General features: G+C 32.8%; 1 protein-coding gene across 4 annotated transcripts in view; it reads left to right on the plus strand.

Moving 5' to 3' along the window:
- LOC142331066 (zinc finger FYVE domain-containing protein 1-like) overlaps nucleotides 1-16119 on the plus strand; it is a 78262-nt gene that overhangs the window by 26791 nt on the left and 35352 nt on the right. For all 4 annotated transcript variants that reach the window (XM_075376719.1, XM_075376716.1, XM_075376717.1 and 1 more), the window contains one exon: nucleotides 4622-4788. In XM_075376719.1, the coding sequence (XP_075232834.1) occupies nucleotides 4622-4788 (167 nt within the window). The remainder of the gene's footprint in view (nucleotides 1-4621; nucleotides 4789-16119) is intronic.

A 16119-nucleotide genomic window follows, 5' to 3' on the forward strand; every position in this document is an offset into this window, starting at 1 on the left:
TATGCACACTAGAGAAATACTTTTAATTCTCATTCAATTGCGAGTTCTCGTGTGTGTAACATTCAGTTTTGTACTGGCTTTCGTATTTGCAGGTATATGTTTTCTTCAGTAAAGTGAGTGTATGTTTATTATATTAGTGTGCTTATGAAGTGTTTCTTTTTAAACAGTATTAGTTATTGTAATGTATTAACAATGCCTCGCAGTTGCATTAAACATCCAAACAATCTCTGCTACATCTGTGGTGAGGTAACATTGAAGTCTCAGAAAAGAAATACAACTCCACGATAAAAAAGTCATATTAACTGTATTCTGGATGTAAATTTGTTGATCAGGACAAATCTTAAGTTCCTCATATTAACTGTGCTTTTGTAATATTGTTGACTGGTTGGCTAAATGGGTCTCATTTATTTGCAATTCCAGTGGTTTGGATAGAACCAAAGGATCACACCACAGACTGTTAGTTTTGTGTAATAAAGATATCTGGGATTAACAACTAAAACTATACGTACTGTTAAATACCCTGATATTCCCTTTGCCATGTGACCAGTGCCACATAGCCAAGAGCTTCCAATTCCAGTAACACTAGAAATATGGAACTTTGATGAAGATGTCGAATCTTGTGCTGACTTATCAGGCAACAGGTGATGAAGAAAGAGATCCATACTTTTTAGAAAATAGATATATTGAACCCCATTTAATTAATCAGTCGGGATTAAATGATCTGGTTTGTGATCTAAATTTAACAAAGAATCAAGCAGAAATACTGGCATCAAGACTGAAAGGATGGCATCTTTTTTAGCCAAACACTAAGATTGCTTTCTATGACTGTCAAAATGTAAACATTTCTTCTCTCAGTACAAAAACTTAGTATACTGTAATGATGTGATCTCTTTACTGAAGTTTTAGGACATATGCACCATTCTGATGAATGGTGACTTTTTAGTGACTCATCAAAGCTTAACTTGATAGCTTTTCTATTTTACATTGGAATAAATACCCATCAATACCATTAACATACACTGTTATCCCTGAGTCTTATGAAAATATTAAACTTGTATTGAGCAGGATTCAGTATGAGAAATATTTATGCCATATTTGTAGAGATCTGAAAGTAATAGCACGCTTTTATCTGGACTGCAACTTGGATACACTAAATTCTGTTGCTTTTTGTGGAATAGGAGAAACCATTACATAAAAGAGCAGTGGCCGAAGAGAGAGGTACCGACTAGGAGGGAAGAATATTGTTAGTCAGGTATTAGTAAAACCAGAAAAGATTTATTTTCTGCCACTTCACATTAAGCTAGGTTTATTCGAAACTTTTGTTAAAACAATGGATCGTAATGCCGCAGGGTTTCAGTTTCTAAAAAACAAACTCCCTAATGTAAGTGATTCTAATATAAAGGAAGGCATATTTGTTGTACCACAAATAAGAAAACTACTGAAGAATGCTTGAATGACTTTGAGGTTGCTGCATGGAAATCATTTCAAAATGTGAACACTGAGAATCCTTTCATCAGGAGATATCTACCATGGAAATACGATACCAGGGAAAATGGAATGTAAAATTTTTAGCTGATTAACTGTTGGAATCTAAAGAGGGATCTACCTGCAGCAAATTACAGCAGAAAATCCAAAAGAAATTGTCGTATTACATTGACCATATATTTTTTGTTTCAAAAGAAATTTCAATTACAAAAACCTGAACCTGATAGAAAAAAATCTCTTAACATATATGAAATCAGTGTAAAATATTCCATAAGAATTAGCTATTCACTCTCATTTAAGAAAAAAAAAATTAAATTTTGTTAATCAGTGTTTTTAGTAAAAGTTAAATTTAGCTATACATTATTGTACATTTCAATTGTAAGATTGTTAAGTTCTGCGTATGAATTAAAACTGATGTACGAGACACAGTTCAAAAGTAAGAGCCAATCGATAACAAAATGAGAATAGTTGAAAAAATGAAAACTTTATTAATGGTTTAAATATTCTATTTTTCTACATAATTACCAATTCATTTACAAAGACTTTCGATAATGTGAAACTAGCTTCTTCAGATTCATTTCATAAAATTCTGCTGTCTGGGATTGTAGCCATTGCACCAAGATTTTCAGTTCTCCACTTTCCTCAAATCATTGAGACACAAGCCAGTTTTTAAGGTGTAAAAAGAGATGATAGTCAATGGGTGTGAGATCAGAACTGTAAGGGAAATGATCAAAAATCTCCCATCCAAATTTTTGAATTGGTTGTGTTGTGTATGCAGCCTAGTGTGAATGTGCGTTATTGTAAAGTAGAACAATCCCTGATCTCAGCATTTCCCATTGTCTGCATGGCGTGGTACAGTTTAGATAGTGTTTCTCAGTAGACTTATGATGTGATGAATGTTCCAGGTTCCATGAAATCAATCAAAAGCCCCCACCCTTCTTGTCCTGGAATACAGTTGTCATGATTTTCCTTTGAGGCTGGGGGCTTGTTTGAATTTTTTGGTTTCGGTGAACCAGAATGATACCACTGTTTTTTTGTCAGTGGTTGTTGTTTTGTCTCAGCATTGATGGACGAAATCTATGTTTCATCGCTAGTGACAATATGGGAGAAACAGTTTGTCTCACTCATCTTAAAGTGATTGAGAAAAGCATGTGCAGAATGCATTATGCATGTGCTTAAGATCACAAAACAGCACATGCTGTGATCTTTGTAAGCACAAGACAAAATTTTCATCACCTATCATGTACACAGTTTACTATAGCTTAGAGTGCCAGTCATGATTATCAACAATGTTGTCTTTGAAACCTTTGGAAATTGTAGAGAAAAATTTATAATTGAAAAGCGATGATTTTCTCTCACTTTTGCATTCACACGTTCCACCAAGATCATCAGTCCGGACACTAGACCTCCTGCCACTTCTCTGGTTGTTGTGAACATACATTTGAATGGCCTTCCTTAAACTTGCAACACCATTGCCTCACGTTTCCTTCACTCATTGTAGTAGGTCCATATGTTTCATGCAGTTGACTGTGAGTTTCAGCAGCATTATGTCCTGTTACGTTTAGAAATTTAATCAGTGATCGAACTTCACAACTGGCAGGATTTGTTAATACCACACTCATTTTAACACACTGTCTTGCAAAGGCAAACAACAATGAACTGACAACTATGTGACGCTTACATGCCCAACAGACCACTTAAAAGCTACTGTGCACATGCCAACCAATCAGTGTTGGTAATTGCTGTTTACAACTAATTGGCCTTTATTTTTGAACTGCACCTCATTGAATAGTTTATTGTGAGTAATTATAACAAAAATGTGGTGTTTATATGAAGGATAGTTTATTTGCTCGTTACTCAAAACTAAATGATTTTTATACATAAATTTATACTTGAAAATAAATTTCAAAATATTCAAATTTTAATTTTATAACATTAAAACCTTCTTAATAGCATCCCCATAAAGCAATAATTGTATAATTGATGAAACACTAAAAAAAAAATTACTTTTATTTGTAATGAGGAAAGAACTTTTTTTTAATTAAAAATATTAACTACACATGCTTGCATAACCTTTCAATCATCATTTTGGGTTCAGTACTAGGTTAGATCTCAGGCCCAAAATAATTATATAATTTTGTGTGTGTGTGTGTTAAAAAAATTTTTTTAAAAAATATCCACTGCAGTGTGGTGAGGGAAGTATACTGTTATTTTGCTTGCTGCTCATAAGACAAGATGGTTTTCTAGTGAGATTTGCTGTACATTTCCTATTCTAGCGAAAAATATTATTAAAATATTTTAAATATCACATTCTCTTATAGAGCTCATCAAAAGACTTTCTTTTATTTTTAATTTGAAAGATAATTAAAATGAATGAATTAGGTGTTACTTGAAACATAGCTGATAACTAGAAAATTGTTAGTTCAAAAATGTTTGGATGATGTCAATAAAAAAATTAGTTGTTTGGCAGATAACAGGACATCCCTTTTTTGTGTTTAATAGTCTTGAAAGTTGAAAGGTAAGTTTGAGTTAAAAAAGTAGTCAAAATGTGTACTTTTTTTTAGTAATTAAATGAAGTAACATAATTTAATAAAAGAGTGATTGAGCAGTAAAAAACAATCAACTCTCAGTTTTTATTATGAAGCAAATTAATAGGTTTCAAATATATTTGCAAAGATATTGGGTATGCCAAGCATAGTCGTCCCAGTCTATTGATGGTTTTGTTGACCTGTTTTTTCTTTTTATCATGAGTGCTACAATTGTTTTGTTTTTCAGTTTATCTGTATTAAAGGTGTGATTAGATTTTGCACTAAATTGCAAAGTAAATGAGAAAAAACAAACTTTCATTTTATCAGCGATCTCACATTTGAGAGGAGTCTGCTTTCAATTTGCAAATAACATGTAGTGATTACATCAAATTTATTCTATTAAGTGTCAATTCTGTCAGTAGATAAATCCAATATAAATGTTGAGTATCATAAATAAATAATTATTTATGATAAAAAAGTTTGTGAACACAACATATATATACTAATCTACGTAAATTATTATTATTATTATTATGTATAAAAATGTTTTTATAGTTTTGTGTTCATTATAATTATAAATTATAATTTTATTTATGTGTTTTAAACAGGTTTTAAATGAAAAATTCAGTGGAGCAATACCACACAGATCTGAAGTTTTATTTCCAGATCAATATTTTACATGTGCAGCTGTGTGTTTGTCTTGTGAAGTTCGTTGCCAGTGCAGTATGGGTCATATTAGTGAAGGAACGCCACATATGAGTTTACAAAAGTGTCGGTCAGTAACCTAAATGATTAAAAATTAATCTTTTGTGCGTGTACGACACTAGGAAAGTTTCACGGTACAACAGATTAGATTATCACATGCAGTTACTTGTTAGTGCATGTTTAAACAGATCTTCCTAATCTGCACTGTAGCCGCACTGGTCACTGTCTCAGTGTCATTCCCATTTTAGCTTTGTGAGTGAAAAGAGGTAGTGGTGTCATGCAATTTTCTTTGTAGCTACAAGTCATCCTTTAACCAATTTCATGCATAGCTAGAAACCCAACAAAAACTGATATATGTATTACAGTTACTTAGAAGAGAAAGAGATTTAAACGTAACACTCCAGCGCACTGTTTTAAAGTTTGCTCCGAGTATTTAGCCAGCCCTGAAATAAACTGTTGGTGCATCCTCCCTACAGTTTTGACCTTGCTCCATGTGACTTTGCACTGTTCCCCAAAGTGAAGAACCAACTGAAAGGGAGGCCTTTTAAGAGTGACAGGATATTTCATTTTTATTCAACAAATGATCAGTGCATCACTATTTTTAATTCTGATGATATTTGGTATATGATAACTACCCACATTGTAGTGGCCAAAAAATATTTTTTTATATTAAAAAAAAAAAATTTCTTGAGCAATAGACTATTTTCTAACTCGCTAACAAGTAAAAACAGCCTTTTTTGTCACTTTTTCCATGAGCTATAGCATTCTTATTTTACATCGTACAGAGGGTCAAAAAGGACATTCTGGAAAGAGTAAAGATGGAACTTCATCATAGTGTACTTGAAATTCATTTTGTTACATAACCAAATCTTGTAATGTTTACTGAAGTTAGGTTTACAAATTGTTTTTTTTCAAATTTTGGGCCCAAAATAAATAATGAAAGGCTTAGGGTTTTATGTATGTTAATATCATATAACATTTATTTTGTTAAAGGGGTTAACGAGTAATAAAGGTAACAAAACCACTAAAAACACTGTTCCTTCTAACTGTAAACAACGTATCCAAAAATACTGATGTTATGAATTATTTTCAGATTATAAAAATTACAACTAAACTCATTAGAATGAGTAAATTGATAATTAATAAATAATCAGTTACAAAATGATAACAATTCAAATACATTAACAAGTTGTTCAATTCACTTTTACGTTATTTTACTCCTAGTGTAAGTTAAGAATAAATCTTGCACTTTTTGATAACAAACTTAATTAACATAACTTAGTGCTCCCGTTTTTTTTTTTTTTTATTGAGTAGAACTGATAAGTCCTCCTTATTCATCTTTGGTGTAATGTTGTGTCCTCTTCCAGTAATTGATAGAACAAGGTCTGAAGGGTGAGAATCTTTAAAGTATTTTTCAGTTGAACCCATGTTTGATTATCCCTCAATTATTTCTTGAATGAAGTACTAGGGCCCTGCGGATGGAAAATGTGTATTTGATATTCCTCTTCATTTTCATATATTTTGATTTTAATGACTTCATCTAACCACCACTTGCCATCGCATACGCAGCAGATATCATTTTTAGATTTTGGCTTTGGTAAATTTATAAAGCAATCAGAAAAACTAATATCCTTGTGCACCGATACTAACGTAAATGTTCTGATTTAGAGGTCACCCAGACTTTCAGAATACATTTCTGATTTGTTGGAACATAACTGTAAAAGGTTCTTGTTTCTGGGGCTGTTGCGATTACCTGATAACAAGAATTGAGGTATTCTTCAGTCTCTTGAACATCTTTATTAGAGCAGAAAATAAATGTTATATTTTTAATATAGTCTTCGCAATAATTGTACATTTCAGAAGGTGTAAGAATTTGATTGTTGACTGTCGTTTGAAGGCTTACTTTAGTCACAATTCTTTTTACAGCTCCACCAATACCATCACATGGTCCTTTTCTATGGTGTGAGGCAAAAAAAATGCCATTCAGCTGCAATTTCAAAATCTCTTGATGGTAGCACAAATTTATGAATTTTTTTTGTTTTTATACTAGGCTGAGGAGCCATCAGAAAAATAAAAAAATTGTTTAACTTGTGGTAACAATGTTTTTACTTTATTTATAACTTGCTTTTGAAAGCAGAAGAGTGATGTAGTATTGTGCTTCAAGTACTCGCTAATCACACAGTAGCTTTGGCTTTGCAATTTTCCTTCCTTTTTTTAATTATACATGAGAAATGGATGTACTGTGGCATAAGTTTTTGACCAGTGATACGACTGGACTTCCTATATCACAAAAGGAAAATTTTGAGAGAAGTCTCCTATTAGAATACATCACCCTCCAACAAGTTTTCCTGTTTAACGTTGAGGAAATTGTTTCTTTGCAACAAAATGATTTTTTTTAGATTACTTAAATTTTCAGTAAGTTTATCTTAGTACTCTTGAAGTGGAAGAATTTGAGTAATTAGTTCATAACGGTCAACAGAAACCCACTGTTTGAAGATGATTTTGATTCTGAAATTATCTTGAAGATAATTTCAGAATCAAAATCATCCCAGTTCTCTTGCAGTAATCTCAGCACTTCATTAGTGCCTGGACATTTTTCACATTGTGACAGCATGTACATTTCATTTTCTATATCACATACCATGATTGAAAGGAGGAGAATTTTATAATCAAATTTCATTTTTGGAGTAGATAACTGAGTTTTACATTTTGATAGGTGACACACACACACACAAACACCACCAGCCAGTACCTGACCAACCAGCCAGAACACAAAATTTAGATCTTAAATCAAATTTTGAAAAACCAATTTTTAAATTACGATTTTCTTTGAAGGCTGTGTACAATTTTTTAAGTTATATAAGATAAGCCTTTTTTTTTTAAATTAATTTTCTTCCTGTCAGTGTGTCTTACAGAGACACAATCCTTGCCTGGCATCATTCGGCTGTGCTCATCATTCTGGTAAAAATCTTGGACACATTTAATAACATTTTCATCAGTTACATGACTGGGTTTCTTTTTGCAAATTTGTGGAAAAATTCCACTTGTTTTAACTAATTGTTTGGATTGGCGGGCTAAATACTGACTAACACTAAACTCATTCTGAATTTTTTGAATGCTCCAGCTGCTTGGTAATAAACTTAAATATTAATTTTTTCCTTGGTTGAACTTTCTGTTTTCATTTTATCCTTTATTTTGATGATTAATTCTTTATATTCTCTACCTAAATCAGCATAATTTTGTGGCACTAAACTGGTTTCTTCTGTAGAAATATTTAAATCAAAGGAATCATTTAATTTGCTGGTAACTGACTGCTATTTTTGTAACATTATTTTTTTAAATTGGTTCCTTTGCACTGCTTGATAATTTTTTAATCTTAACGGAGGAAATGCCAAGTGCTGAACAGGCTTTATTCACAGACTTGACACTAACACATTGAGTTTCAAATATATATTGACATTCTGTTTCGCTTCCTGTATCATCTTGTGGTTTTTGTATTTTGTTTAAGCATTTCGTACGAAGTGCTCTACCTGGAATTAATTTTAAATTTGGATTGCTTGTTGAAAGTGTAAAAGATATTTCCCAAAGAAATTTCTTAACCAGTCTATTGTGATAGGTAAATGGGTCAGAGCAACTTTTCCCATTAATATGAAAATATTTATCTAAATATTCAGTTTTTTGAAAGGTACATATATTCTTTGTTTCAGTACATCCGCTTCTTAAAGATATCAATGTTATTTGCTGTTCAGTAAACTCTAAAATATTGTGCAATACTGAAGATCTATTATAAGTCAATTTGTGGCATACTGTTTCAGTGTGAATGTCAGTTGAACACTCCATAATTCGTTTTTATAAAATACAAGGGTTCTTACAATAACAATACAATTAGTGTAAATTATAAAACTACAAATTGCACCTCACTATGTATTATACCAGTTTCTCTACAGCTAAAATAAAAATTTCTCTAATTAATAAAATTAAACATAAAAGATATCGCATAAAAGTATTTAAGTAATTTTATAAACTAGTGTGTATTACCTAACCACAGTATTAACACTAGCAACAATACATCATATCACATTGAAATCAAAACAGTAAGCCTCGTATAATGTTTACATTTAGGATTACACAAACGTTCATGACCATGCATGTCTATTCACTTTCGTGTTTAAACATGAGTTTGTGTGTATGAATCATACTTTAAGTAACAAACTAGAATATAAGCTATCTCATTATAGACATATCAAAATATTTTGTATAGTAGGCCTATATTATTATCTTTAAAAAAATACACGCTGTGAATTTTTTGGATACATTGTTCACTGTTAAAAGGAATGGTGTTTTTAGCGGTTTTGATGGCTTCATTACTCGTTAACCCCTTTGAGTTTTTTTTTTTTGTCTTCAGTCATTTGACTGGTTTGATGCAGCTCTCCAAGATTCCCTATCCAGTGCCAGTCGTTTCATTTCAGTATACCCTCTACATCCTACATCCCCAACAATTTGTTTTACATATTCCAAACGTGGCCTGCCTACACAATTTTTCCCTTCTACCTGTCCTTCCAAAATTAAAGTGACTATTCCAGGATGCCTTAGTATGTGGCCTATAAGTCTGTCTCTTCTTTTAACTATATTTTTCCAAATGCTTCTTTCTTCATCTATTTGCCGCAATACCTCCTCATTTGTCACTTTATCCACCCATCTGATTTTTAACATTCTCCTATAGCACCACATTTCAAAAGCTTCTAACCTTTTCTTCTCAGATACTCCGATTGTCCAAGTTTCACTTCCATATAAAGCGACACTCCAAACATACACTTTCAAAAATCTTTTCCTGACATTTAAATTAATTTTTGATGTAAACAACTTATATTTCTTACTGAAGGCTCGTTTAGCTTGTGCTATTCGGCATTTTATATCGCTCCTGCTTCGTCCATCTTTAGTAATTCTACTTCCCAAATAACAAAATTCTTCTACCTCCATAATCTTTTCTCCTCCTATTTTCACATTCAGTGGTCCATCTTTGTTATTTCTACTACATTTCATTACTTTTGTTTTGTTCTTGTTTATTTTCATGCGATAGTTCTTGCGTAGGACTTCATCTATGCCGTTCATTGTTTCTTCTAAATCCTTTTTATTCTTGGCTAGAATTACTATATCATCAGCAAATCGTAGCATCTTTATCTTTTCACCTTGTACTGTTACTCCGAATCTAAATTGTTCTTTAACATCATTAACTGCTAGTTCCATGTAAAGATTAAAAAGTAACGGAGATAGAGAACATCCTTGTCGGACTCCCTTTCTTATTATGGCTTCTTTCTTATGTTCTTCAATTGCTACTGTTGCTGTTTGGTTCCTGTAAATGTTAGCAATCATTCTTCTATCTCTGTATTTGAACCCTAATTTTTTTAAAATGCTGAAATTTTATTCCAGTCTACGTTATCGAATGCCTTTTCTAGGTCTATAAACGCCAAGTATGTTGGTTTGTTTTCCTTTAATCTTCCTTCTACTATTAATCTGAGGCCTAAAATTGCTTCCCTTGTCCCTATACTTTTCCTGAAACCAAATTGGTCTTCTCCTAACACTTCCTCCACTCTCCTCTCAATTCTTCTGTATAGAATTCTAGTTAAGATTTTTGATGCATGACTAGTTAAACTAATTGTTCTGTATTCTTCACATTTATCTGCCCCTGATTTCTTTGGTATCATTACTATAACACTTTTTTTGAAGTCTGACGGAAATTCCCCTTTTTCATAAATATTACACACCAGTTTGTATAATCTATCAATCGCCTCCTCCCCTGCACTGCGCAGTAATTCTACAGGTATTCCGTCTATTCCAGGAGCCTTTCTGCCATTTAAATCTTTTAATGCTCTCTTAAATTCAGATCTCAATATTGTTTCTCCCATTTCATCCTCCTCAACTTCCTCTTCTTCCTCTATAAAACCATTTTCTAATTCATTTCCTCCGTATAACTCTTCAATATATTCCACCCATCTATCGACTTTACCTTTCGTATTATATATAGGTGTACCATCTTTGTTTAACACATTATTAGATTTTAATTTATGTACCCCAAAATTTTCCTTAACTTTCCTGTATGCTCCGTCTATTTTACCAATGTTCATTTCTCTTTCCACTTCTGAACACTTTTCTTTAATCCACTCTTCTTTCGCCAGTTTGCACTTCCTGTTTATAGCATTTCTTAATTTCCGATAGTTCCTTTTACTTTCTTCATCACTAGCATTCTTATATTTTCTACGTTCATCCATCAGCTGCAATATATCGTCTGAAACCCAAGGTTTTCTACCAGTTCTCTTTATTCCGCCTAAGTTTGCTTCTGCTGATTTAAGAATTTCCTTTTTAACATTCTCCCATTCTTCTTCTACTTTTTCTATCTTATCTTTTTTACTCAGACCTCTTGCGATGTCCTCCTCAAAAATCTTCTTTACCCTCTTCCTCAAGCTTCTCTAAATTCCACCGATTCATCTGACACCTTTTCTTCAGGTTTTTAAACCCCAATCTACATTTCATTATCACCAAATTATGGTCGCTATCAATGTCTGCTCCAGGGTAAGTTTTGCAGTCCACGAGTTGATTTCTAAATCTTTGCTTAACCATGATATAATCTCTCTGATACCTTGCAGTATCGCCTGGCTTTTTCCAAGTGTATATTCTTCTATTATGATTTTTAAATTGGGTGTTGGCAATTACTAAATTATACTTCGTGCAAAACTCTATAAGTCGGTCCCCTCTTTCATTCCTTTTGCCCAGCCCGTATTCACCCACTATATTTCCTTCCTTGCCTTTTCCAATGCTTGCATTCCAATCTCCAACTATTATTAAATTTTCATCTCCTTTTACGTGTTTAATTGCTTCATCAATCTCTTCGTATACACATTCTACCTCATCATCATCATGGGCGCTTGTAGGCATATAGACGTTAACAATCGTTGTCGGTTTAGGTTTTGAATTTATCCTTATTACAATGACTCTATCGCTATGCGTCTTGAAATACTCCACTCTCCTCCCTATTTTCTTGTTCATCACGAAACCTACTCCTGCCTGCCCATTATTTGACGCTGAGTTAATTATTCTAAAGTCACCCGACCAAAAGTCGCCTTCCTCTTCCCACCGAACCTCACTAATTCCTACTATATCCACGTTTACCCTATCCATTTCCCTTTTTAAATTCTCTAGCCTACCAACCTTTTTTAAGGTTCTAACATTCCACGCTCCGACTCGTAGAATGTTATTTTTTACTTTTCTGGTGACCCCTTCCTTAGTAGTCCCCACCCGGAGATCCGAACGGGGGACTATTTTACCTCTGGAATATTTTACCAAGGAAGGCGCCTCCATTATTGCTTTTGAAAATGCAGAGCCACATTTTCTTGGAAAAAAAAACAGCTGTAGTTTTCCATTGCTTTCAGCTGCGCAGTACTCAGAGGACTGAGTGATGTTGATATGGCCGTTTAAGTCATTGTGACTTATGCCCCTAACAACTACTGAAAGAGCTGCTGCCCTCTTTCAGGAATCATTCCTTAGTCTGGCTCTCAACAGATACCTCTCCGATATGGTTGCACCTTCGGTCCAGCTACTCTGTATCCCTGAGCACTCAAGCCCCCTCACCAACGGCAAGGTCTCATGATTCATAGAGGAGGTAAGAAAATAAACCCCTTTGAGTAAGAAAATAAATTTTATATGGTTTTAAAGTACATAAAAAATATTTGATTTGATGTCCATTTTTTTTAATGAAGGACACACGGTAACAGTCCCAATTTTTTTTATAAGTACTACTAGTACCTAAGGGTTAAAAGGTAAAAAACAGGCCTGTTACCCTTAGCCCTTCATTATTTATTTTGGGCCCAAAATTTGAAGAAAAAAACAATTTGTAAATGCAACTTCAGTAAACATTACAAGATTTGGTTATGTAAAAAAATGAATTTTGAGTACAGTAAGATGAAGTTCCATCTTTACTCTTTCCAGAATGTCACTTTTGATCCTCTGTACAATGTAAAATAAGAATGCTACAGCTTATGGAAAAAGTGATGAAAATGGCTGTTTTAACCTGTTGGCAAGTTAGAAATTAGTCTATTACTCTAGAAAATTTTTTTTTTAATATAAAAAATATTTTTTGCAAAGTGGGTAGTTATCATATACCAAATATCATCAAAATCAAACATAGTGGTGCAATAAAATTTTAGAAAATCTGTTGAATTAAAATGGAATACACCAACAATGAGTGTGCTCAGATGACAATGAGTGTAGCATGACTGGTTTTGAAGGGTGGGGAAACATATAATGTGGTTGGTGGAGATTTTTGCAAAATTATTAAAAAATCATATTGCAAAACTTTTATAGTGCCCTTTGTGTGTATACGAGGTGCTACCCAAAAATTTGGGGAATTTAAGTTTCGCTTGCGAACCATTGCTGGTACGACCTGCTGCCGCTAGATGTGGCTAACAGTACTCTTTGTGAATCAGTGTTCCAACAGCTGTGATGGTGAAAGGTTGCATTGTTGACTTACGTGCGGTTATGTAACGTATTTTACTGCTTCGGTGAAGTTCTAAATGGTAGATTTTAAAGAGCAAAGAACCTGCATCAAATTTTACTTCATGCTTAAAAAACTGGTGCAGACACCCATTGCATGCTTGTGGAAGCATTTGGTGACAATGCTATGAGTAAAAGTAAAACTTTTTTATGGTACAAGCAATTCAAAGATGGACGAACGACAGTCCCTGATGATGAGCATTCAGGAAGACCATCAACAAGCGCAACACTGGAAAACATCGCGAAAGTGTGAGAGGCTATTGTTGTAGATCGTAGACAAACAATCCATGATGTTTGTGTAGTCGTACAAATTTCATATGGATCCGTGCAACGCATCTTGTCGGACAATTTGAACATGAGATGCATTGCTGCAAAATTCGTACCGAGACTGTTGAACAGCGACCAGAAACAAAATCGCGTAGCTGTCTGTAGTGAATTGAAAAATTCAGCAAGAGATGACCCTAACTTCATCTCCAACATCATAACCGGTGATGAGACATGGGTTTACAGGTATGACCTTGAAACTAAGCAGCAGTCGTCGCAGTGGAAGTCACCAAGTTCACAGCAACGTGAAGTCCATGATGATTGTTTTTTCGACATCAAAGGCATTATCCATAAGGAATTTGTTCCTCTTGTTCAAACTGTCAACGGGATGTTCTATTGTGAAGTTTTGAAGCGGTTACATGAAAGCATTAGCTGCAAACGTTCAGATCTGTGGGGTAACAACAGCTGGGTTCTGCACCATGACAACGCGCCCATGCGCACATTGCTAGCCGTTCAGAATTTCTTGACCTCCAAAAAGACGGTAGTGATTCCCCATCCACCCTATTTTCTTGACCTTGCCACGTGCGACTTTTTTCTCTTTCCGAAAATAAAATTTCAATTTAAAGGCCATTGTTTTAACACAATTGAGGAGATTCAGGAAAAAATGCAGAATGTACTTCGAACACTTACATCTGCAGACTTCCAGGGATGCATGGAATCATGGGAAAAACATTGGGATCACTGTATCAATGTCCAAGGGTATCAATTACTTTGAAGGAGACAGTGGAAATTGTAAGTTATGATAAGCTATTTTATTTTTATGGTAAAATTCCCCAAACTTTGGGTAGCACCTTGTATATACACCCTTAGGAGGAGAAAACCTTTCAACAGAGACCATTTTACATTTTACAGCACAGTTTTTCTTTAATAATGTTTTAAGTAGTTAGTGTAAGACATTCTGTTACGTGGTTCTTCCAAGTGAAATTTAGAAAAAGGACAATATTTTATTTTGGTATCTAATTTAATCAAGATCAGATTTATTGTTAAAATATCAAATACAAAATTGTATTATATAATAACTTTTACAGATAGGCAAGTTGACATAATTTTATGTTATCTATATTATATGTGTATAATTAAAGTTCTGCCTTATTAATTGTAAAGATATGTTTTATTTTATGACATAAGATTAACATTGTCATCTGTATAGTCATAGTAACTTAAGGGAAAAAGTATTTTTGGATCATTCTCTTTGTTTATTTCAATTTTATACTTATTATCATTCTTTTGTGAAGAATAAATAGACAGTAGTGTATTTTTTTGTAGTGGATTTTTTTAGAAATTACTATTTGGATTTTCATAATTTCTTTGTTATATTAAAGTACTACCTTAATAATAACATCTGCTTGAATCATAACTTATATTAAAAGAAGGATTTGCTGTCATCAAACTTTTCTCATTAAATTCAGTTAAATTTAAAACTGCACAGTAACTTTATTCAGTTAGTTTTGTATTACAGATGTTCAGATATAATTAAAAATCATTGCATGTTTTTAAAAATTTATTGTTATGCTTATGTTAGCATTTGTTAACTACAAACTAAAATAAGAAACCAAATAAATAAATGAAATGCAATTTTTTAACTTTCTCTGCTCTGGTTGATAATAAGCAGATAAAAATTATGAGTTTTTTTTATGAAAGTTGGTAAAAATTGTAAGAATATTAAATAATATAGTGAATTTTTACTAAGATGAAATTCAAGCTAGAAAATGGGAAAGATTACTTCTAACTAGAGAATATGTAAGTATATATCCTTTTTGACAGAAATGTTTATTTATTAAGCTCAATAGTGGTTTGTAGCCTGTCATTCAAACATTATAAAACTCAATTTTGAGATCATAGCATAGATCAAATCAACCTGTGCATATTATAATGTTTCCTTTGTACATTAAGTGTGTTGTGTCCTTATCTGTAGTATATGTCTTTGCATAATCATTATCATAGATGATAATGAATTTTTTTGGCATGCTATGATTGATCAGAATGTGATCCCAGAACCTCCAAATAAAAGATAGAGATGCTACCACTCTGTCACATAAATTGTTTCACCATATTAATGAAGAAAATAACAGCAAACTATTTTGTATTATTTAGGATATTTTGTGACATCCTGTTGTCTTCAGCATTCTACTACAGGACATTTCACGATATCATGTAGCATTGAATGGTTAAACTTTGCTGAATAAATTACTAATGTAATTAGGTTAATTAATTTTTTAGCCATTTAAGTTTTTAGTAAGTATTGTTATTAAAAAGGAAATCAATCTTAAAAAATCAGAAGATTAAATAAGAAGGATTTTGTGTTTAGTTAAGAAGAAAAATAACATTTAAAAAATAAAATAACTAAGTGTGAGAGTAAATGGAACTGTTGCTAAACATAAATTGTCACATTCCTATAACTAGCATTATAAAGCATAAGGAAAAGCATTTGAAAGAAGTAAAAGGTTTTACTGACAAAGAAAATAACTTCTTAACTGTATGATATTTTAGTGATATAATGGTGACCAGTCTCGTTAAAAGATTAAACAAA

This window comes from Lycorma delicatula, chromosome 10 (genome assembly GCF_047948215.1).
Source record: "Lycorma delicatula isolate Av1 chromosome 10, ASM4794821v1, whole genome shotgun sequence".
NCBI lineage: Eukaryota > Metazoa > Arthropoda > Insecta > Hemiptera > Fulgoridae > Lycorma > Lycorma delicatula.